The following is an 8,899-nucleotide window of genomic DNA, read 5'->3' on the forward strand; positions in this document are numbered from 1 at the left end:
TGTGATGACATCAGACAAAGTGGTTTTAAAGGTAAGATGTGATGACATCAGATAAGGTGGTTTTAAAGGTAAGATGTGATGACATCAGATAAGGTGGTTTTAAAGGTAAGATGTGATGACATCAGAGAAGGTGGTTTTAAAGCTAAGATGTGATGACATCAGAGAAGGTGGTTTTAAAGGTAAGATGTGATGACATCAGATAAGGTGGTTTTAAAGGTAAGATGTGATGAGATCAGAGAAGGTGGTTTTAAAGGTAAGATGTGATGACATCAGAGAAGGTGGTTTTAAAGGTAAGATGTGATGACATCAGAGAAGGTGGTTTTAAAGGTAAGATGTGATGACATCAGACAAAGTGGTTTTAAAGGTAAGATGTGATGACATCAGAGAAGGTGGTTTTAAAGGTAAGATGTGATGACATCAGAGAAGGTGGTTGTAAAGGTAAGATGTGATGACATCAGATAAGGTGGTTTTAAAGGTAAGATGTGATGACATCAGATAAGGTGGTTTTAAAGGTAAGATGTGATGACATCAGATAAGGTGGTTTTAAAGGTAAGATGTGATGACATCAGAGAAGGTGGTTTTAAAGGTAAGATGTGATGACATCAGATAAGGTGGTTTTAAAGGCAAGATGGGAATATCGGTTGGCTCAGATTTAAAGCTTTTTATTGGGACACATCGATATATCAGCAGACTCACTATCTGCCTGTTATCAGCTTTTAAAAGCAATAGCAGTATCGCTCAACTATTTTTTACTGCCGATACAGTATGTGGCCAATTATGAAATTAGCATTTTTGTGTGTAATTTAATACAACTGTCAGATTGGTAACAGAATAAAACTAACGTGGTATTTGGTTTAAAACAACAAAACGATGATCTGAAGATGGGTTTTGCAGCTGCCTTTATACTAAGATTCTTACCCAAAATGAATCATTATCAGCATATAACGGTAGCCCCATAAGCTCCACCCACTTCAGTCTGACAGATATGTAGGACAAATCAAGGAGCTAGTGTGCCGTCACGTGACAGTCATGCCATCATTGTTCATTGTCATAGTCTGAAAAGCAGTTTGACTGGTAAAATGGTGAAAACATTTTTGCATTTATTTGACCTGCCACTATAGACAAAAAAGCTAGTTTCCTCCCCCAAGCTCACACTGAGTGCCTGCATGTCACTGTGTGTTCTCTTGTCGTCTCGGCATCGCAGGTCCAGAAGCCAGCCAGTCCCTGGGAGTTTTATATCCACACCCAGCTGGACACTCGCATGCCACCTGACGTCCGCCATCTCTACAGCCAGATCCACTCCGCTCACGTCTTCCACGACGGCAGCGTGTTAGTGGACAAGCTTTACAACTGTGGCACTCTGCTGGTAGGTTCACATGTACTGATCACTTCACACTGTTAACTGGAGATGTCCTGAATGTATCACAATCAACTCAAAGTACCATATTAAGCAACCAGCTATAGCACACATGGGCAAAATACGGCCCTTGCAACAAAAAAACAAAAAAAACTTTTTTCTTTTTCTTTTACACAGTGCACCTGAACGCAACATGCAAGATACCCGCTGAATAAGTGTCCAAATGTTCATGTCATATTCTGGCCAATACTCCACTTCTGTTATAGCATTTCAGTCTGGAATATGGAATATCTTTCAATAATCTTTATGACTAAAAGGCTACATTGAAGTAGAAATTTAAATAACTCAAATAACTCATTGGTTTTGGATTTATTTAGCTTCAAGACTGCATTTTTGTTCGTGTGACCCTCAACACAGGCTTTGATCATCCCGGGACACTTACTGATACTTATGCTTAAATTAACCCACTCATATTCTGGTTTATTTCAAGAAAAACATTTCAGCTAGTGGAAATTCTAATTGGCTGGTAACTTTAAAATCTAGCAGCCATATTGGCAGGTGGTCAAAAAAGTTAATTTCAAGCCCTGAGAGCAGGTGGTGACATAGGAGTGAGTGAGAAAAGGATCAAATATTGGTGGTTAACTCATTCATGGCCAGTTTAGGACTGCCAATATTTAGCACAGGCCAAAGATTTTCATAATTGTTGGTCATCTTTCAAGACCCACAGTAAATTATCTATTAGCACCAAAGTGATTTACAATACCTCAAAATGAAGATGTACGTCTCTGGGTTCACCAGGGGAAAAAAAGTGAGCTTTTAGCATGTTCTGTACTCTACTTATAGCCATTTATATACACCCTGTTTTCACCAAAAAGGTCTCTCTGAGAAGAGAAATTGCAGAAAATGGCATTTTTGTAAAGCACACAATCTCAGGCAGAACTCGCTCTCAATTCTTTTATTTTGAACTGTATTGACATCAGACATGTAAATATTATTCGTTATGACACAAATGACAAAAAATATATATATATATATATATATATATATACATGAAGTGCTTTTATTACATTCAACAATACAGTTTACTCAGTGTGAGTGAGTGTGATCATAGAATAGAATGCAGAGATCAGTGTAGTCTCTCTCACACACACACACACACACACACACACACACTCCTTACCGCGAGATCATCCGGGTCCTGTCGCATTGGAGTCCAGTCTTCCTCGCCCTCGACAGGAAAGTGGCCGTGCTGCTTGGCTCTGTGTGAAAGCCATTTCTGTGGCGAGGCTGCTGTTCTCCTGCTCACAAAGTTGTGACTCCGTCTCGTCTCTTTCGGGCTGGGACACAGGAACGGGGTCCAGGGACCAGGATCGATCATGTTGGTCACGGGTTTGACTACCGCGAACAACTGATCGATGTCCGCTGCCCTGCAGCAAGCCGACCAGCTCGTGCAGCGCGCCGAGGGGCGTTTCAATGGCGTTTCTCCTCTCTGCAACAAGGAAGCGCGTTTCTCTGTTTTCTGTTTTTCCTCCTGCTCATTTAAAAACAACAGCTGCGGTATGTGTTTGATCGCGTGTTGTCGGCTTGGCTTTGAGGCTAGGGACCTGATAACATGTCACAGGCTGGGGAAGTCTTTGAACTACGCGCTGCACTAATAAAAACAAAAACACGTCAAACACGTCATTGGCTGGGAGGGCTATTCCTGATAACACGTCAAAGACGTCTTTGGCCATGAATGAGTTAAGACTGAATAATGACATCACGACTGTTAATTTAAAATGAGTTATTCCTCTAAACCTGGCTTCAAATGCACCAAATTTTTCGCGCTGCAAAAATCAGCAAAATGGTAGCGAGGACATTTTTTGTGGCCCTCTCTATCATCAAAGTTACCCATCCATGGGTAACCGTTACGGCATGACAATATTTGTTCGGCCCCCGGGAACAATCTGGGTATCTCATGTGGCCCCCCATGAAAAATAATTGCCCACCCCTGTTCTATAGTGTCCCAAATGAAAGCAAGAAGCAGCTGAAACTTCCTTTTCTTTTTTACTAAGCATAATACACCTGACATGCCTTCAGTTAAAGCGACACAATTATGGCTAAAATGGTAAGTCCATGATGTATGATCACAATTGTTAATCAAGATTATTAGTCTCCATGTTTTTGAGTAATGAAATTATATTACAGCACCTTTGCCATTAACATCTTGACTATTTTCAACTATAATGGGCAGATTATACACACAATTAATTGTGCAACACTGACTTCAGCAATGATGTAAATCCCCAGAATGAGAAATTTGACGTTTATTAGACATATTGACCACAAGCACAGATTTGACAGCTCTGCACTCAGAAAATACGATTGACCCTGCCTTTTGAAGCTCGTACAAAGCCGGTCCAGTGTGCAGAGCCGCTGTATGTGACTTACACGCTGTGACTCCGCCCACCAGACTGTATGTGACTTACACGCTGTGACTCCGCCCACCAGACTGTATGTGATTTACACGCTGTGACTCCTCCCACCAGCACGCTGTATGTGACTTACACGCTGTGACTCCGCCCACCAGCACGCTGTATGTGACTTACATGCTGTGACTCCGCCCACCAGACTATGTGACTTACACGCTGTGACTCCGCCCACCAGACTGTGTGACTTACATGCTGTGACGCCGCCCACCAGACTGTATGTGACTTACACGCTGTGACTCCGCCCACTAGCACACTGTATGTGACTTACACGCTGTGACTCCGCCCACCAGACTGTATGTGACTTACACGCTGTGACTCCGCCCACCAGACTGTATGTGACTTACACGCTGTGACTCCGCCCACCAGCACGCTGTATGTGACTTACACGCTGTGACTCCGCCCACCAGCACGCTGTATGTGACTTACACGCTGTGACTCCGCCCACCAGACTGTATGTGACTTACACGCTGTGACTCCGCCCACCAGCACGCTGTATGTGACTTACACGCTGTGACTCCGCCCACCAGCACACTGTATGTGACTTACACGCTGTGACTCCGCCCACCAGCACGCTGTATGTGACTTACACGCTGTGACTCCGCCCACCAGACTGTATGTGACTTACACGCTGTGACTCCGCCCACCAGACTCAGGGATTAAAGTTCTCAGTCACTATGACGGATTTCAGTCAATTGGAGTCAGATATGAAATGTGAAAAGTACAAAAATTATAGTCCCTTTTATTTTATTTGGATTTGTATTGAGTTTGGATGAAAGCTTTTATTTTGAAAGATTCTGTTTGACTTTATAAACAACAACATTATAGCTACTAATTTGCATATGTTGGAACCTATAACATACTGATAAAATCTGGAACACATGTACAGTATGCATGATTACGGGTGTTTGGGAACTTTAGAGTGAAATGAGTGATGTAGGCCTACACACTGTCCGCCTTTTTTTTTTTTTTTTACATGAAAACCTATGGGAAGTGAAAAAGCGGACGCCTTAAAAAGCCTGAAATAACTAAAATAGGCCTGGAAAATCTTTCAGTCAAGTTTGTTTGTTGTTGCTTTAATCCCTGCAGACTGTATGTGACTTACACGCTGTGACTCCGCCCACCAGCACGCTGTATGTGACTTACACGCTGTGACTCCGCCCACCAGCACGCTGTATGTGACTTACATGCTGTGACTCCGCCCACCAGCACACTGTATGTGACTTACACGCTGTGACTCCGCCCACCAGACTGTATGTGACTTACACGCTGTGACTCCGCCCACCAGCACACTGTATGTGACTTACACGCTGTGACTCCACCCACCAGCACACTGTATGTGACTTACATGCTGTGACTCCGCCCACCAGCACACTGTATGTGACTTACATGCTGTGACTCCACCCACCAGCACACTGTATGTGACTTACACGCTGTGACTCCGCCCACCATCACACTGTATGTGACTTACACGCTGTGACTCCACCCACCAGCACACTGTATGTGACTTACACGCTGTGACTCCACCCACCAGCACACTGTATGTGACTTACACGCTGTGACTCCGCCCACCAGCACACTGTATGTGACTTACATGCTGTGACTCTACCCACGAGACTGTATGTGACTTACACGCTGTGACTCCGCCCACCAGCACGCTGTATGTGACTTACACGCTGTGACTCCGCCCACCAGCACACTGTATGTGACTTACACGCTGTGACTCCGCCCACCAGCACGCTGTATGTGACTTACACGCTGTGACTCCGCCCACCAGACTGTATGTGACTTACACGCTGTGACTCCGCCCACCAGCACGCTGTATGTGACTTACACGCTGTGACTCCGCCCACCAGCACGCTGTATGTGACTTACACGCTGTGACTCCGCCCACCAGCACGCTGTATGTGACTTACACGCTGTGACTCCGCCCACCAGACTATGTGACTTACACGCTGTGACTCCGCCCACCAGACTGTGTGACTTACACGCTGTGACTCCGCCCACCAGCACGCTGTATGTGACTTACACGCTGTGACTCCGCCCACCAGTGCGCTGTATGTGACTTACACGCTGTGACTTCGCCCACCAGAACGCAGTGAACATGTACAAGAAGCTGAGTGAGAAGACGATGCCCCAGCCCCTTGTCATGTACTTCACCATCTGCATCCTGCACATGGTGGAGCAGCTGCACCACATCCACATCGTCCACGCTGACTATCTGCTGCATCCTGAACTAGTCACGGGTAAGGAAGCGAAATCGCTCCAGACAACATCAATTTTATTATTTCATTCATGTCACTGAGAAGACAAACTTGTTCAAAGGTCTGAAATTGTTTGGAAAATGAATGTAAGTCTTTCAGCAGTCTAAAGCCCTCCCCTCCAGTGTATTTAGTCATTTCTAAGATATTTCATGTGTTCCTGGGTTTTTCCCTGCTCTCTTGATTAGCCACAGGGTTCGCCGGTGTATTTTGCTGACGAATAACCTTATCTTGGGCTCAAAGTCCTAAAAATAAGCTGTTGGTAAAAACGGGTGATGACGTCAGACATTACGTCAGACTGACGTATGATATTCAGATAATACATTACAGTATGGAGTTACATTAAAAAGCTGGCGTTCGCCTCTGGCATTAGCTAGCTGTTAGCTGTGAGCTACATTAGTTACATGGCAGTAAAACGCCACTAAATGATCAGTTTGATATAACTGTCAACCAGTTCGAGTCACGCTCTTTCCATAAAGCCCACCAGCTTTATGCTGGCTAGTTGTTGATAACAATATTGTGGCTTTTTTTTTTTTTACCATGCGGGAAACTGTCATGGCGGAACAACTGTTTCCAGTATCTCCGCTCTGGACCAGACAAAGAGTTGAACAAAGAGAGAACAGACACACACAGAGAACAGCACTGTAGTTATTGGGCTGCACAAGTTGCAAAGAAACACGTCTCTGCTCATCAGACCTAAGATGACTGTCTGGTGGTGTTTCAGGTTCCTGGCGAACAGGAGTTGTGATGTGGAGGACCTGCAGCACGGCCTGGCACTGGTGGACTGGGGCCAGAGCATCGACATGGACCTGTTCCAAGAAGGCACTGCTTTCAGTGCAAAGTGTCAGACCTCCGGCTTCCAGTGCGCAGAGATGCTCAGCAACCGATGCTGGAACTACCAGGTGCACATGGCTTTACTGTAACCTCGGCTGCTATCATTATTACATTATATGTAGATTTGTTATATTAACAACAATAATTCAATGTTACAAATTGAATATTAATAGCTCCAATATGTAGCAACTGATTCGCTGGGGGGGGGGGGGGGGGGGGATAGCTCCAAATGTTGTTGTCACAACATTTATTGACACAAGTCGCTAATTGTGCCACTATTCAAGCTAGCTAGTGATAAACACATTTCACTTCCTATATGTTCTTCACAATAGTTTGCCAGATGAAAGCTTTTAATATGAAGGAGCTACAGTAGGAACAGTTACAGTACATCCAGGTGGTGCAGTAACGGGGGAGGCGTTCAGGGTGCTGAGTGGGAATGATCCAAATGATTTCAAAGCTGGTATATTAAGGTAGAATGTACATTTCAGACGGACTACATTGGAGTTGCAGCGACTGTGTACTGCATGCTGTTTGGGCACTACATGAAGGTCAAGCAGGAGGACGGCAGGTGGACGAGCGGCAATGCGTTCAGAAGGTAATTCCTCCAGAGATATTTCACTCTGGCAAGCAACATGTCTATTGGAGGCCAGTGGCAAAAACAAGCTTGTTTAGTGGATGTAGTGCACGGCAGAGATGCTCACAAGTCATTTTTTGCAAGTCCAAGTCAAGTCTTAAAGGAACACTCTGCCCATTTTCAACCAGCTTTGTATCATTAGAACATCAGTAGTATATCAGAAAACTGTAAACGGTTTTGAAGTCTGTCATTTAATTTCACAGTTATTGAGTGTTAAAGTGTGGACCAGTGACATCACTGGTCCACACTAACTCAAATTAATAACTCATTAACTCAAATCAACTCTCAATAACTGTCAAATTAAATGACCGACTTCAAAACCGTTTACAGTTTTCTGATATACTACTGATGTTCTAATGATACAAAGCTGGTTGAAAATGGGCGGAGTGTTCCTTTAAGTCTTTTATGGATGAGCGTTCTATCATCTGCTGGATGCCATCCGGTCTGCTTTGAACACTGCATAGATAAAACAAAGGAATTCCAAGCATGAACTGTATTATCCTCACTGCTTATCTATTAGCATACAGTATCAGCATTGATTGGATGACATCAGTATAGATTTGTCAGTATAGAATTAGATTTATAGATGTTAATGCACAAAAAAAAAAAAAAAAAAAGATTGTTCACAAGTCCCAAAACTCAAGTCCAAGTCAAGTCTCAAGTCTTTGAGGACGAGTCTCAAGTCAAGTCTCAAGTCACTGTGAGTGAGACTTAAGTGCGACTCAAGTCCAAGTCCCCATCTCTGCACGGGGTGCCGAGGCAGGAGGGGCATGTGTGCAATTCAGGCTGCGATCTTGGTCAATAGTAACTGGACCAATTTGAAAATAGTCCTCAGAATTCAGTTAGGTTTTGCTGTTTCCTGGGGCCACCAGCCTGAGAAAATGATCTGATGCAGAACAGCTAAGGAGCTTATGCCTGTGTATTGTTAACCCCTGGTGAACAGAATAGCTAAGGAGCTTATGCCTGTGTATTGTTAACCCCTGGTGAACAGAATCCCGCACGCCGAGATGTGGCTGCAGCTGCTGGAGACACTGCTCAATGTGCCGGCCTGCGGCCCCCCACCCCAACTGCTCCAGGACCTGCGCCACATGCTGACCACTGCCCTGCAGCCCTACAGCAGCAAGCTGCCCGGTTTGAAGTCCCGCCTGACTGTGCTGCTGCTGGAGAACCGGACCAGGACATGAACGTTTTATGATGTTTATAGATGTTTTATTTTGTTCAATTTGTGATATTTGATTTATGCGTTTCTGCGGCAATATCATTTCTTTCCAGGGCGTTTTAACTCATTTAGTTTTGTTCAATTTCCTAAATAGTTATTAGAGGTTTATGTTTTCCACATGTTCAA

General features: G+C 44.3%; 1 protein-coding gene across 1 annotated transcript; it reads left to right on the forward strand.

The window, feature by feature from the left end:
• Nucleotides 1-411: 411 nt before the first annotated feature.
• On the forward strand, nt 412-8,784 carry LOC310782963 (mitotic checkpoint serine/threonine-protein kinase BUB1-like; the record flags this gene model as incomplete). Its single annotated transcript, XM_083643740.1, has 7 exons — nt 412-438; nt 1,205-1,366; nt 5,918-6,071; nt 6,275-6,281; nt 6,811-6,988; nt 7,409-7,515; nt 8,546-8,784. 7 exons carry the CDS (start codon nt 412-414, stop codon nt 8,736-8,738), a joined length of 828 nt encoding a protein of 275 aa, XP_083499866.1. The 3' UTR covers nt 8,739-8,784.
• Nucleotides 8,785-8,899: the final 115 nt, after the last annotated feature.

This window comes from Poromitra crassiceps, assembly GCF_964638095.1.
Source record: "Poromitra crassiceps genome assembly, chromosome: 9".
NCBI lineage: Eukaryota > Metazoa > Chordata > Actinopteri > Beryciformes > Melamphaidae > Poromitra > Poromitra crassiceps.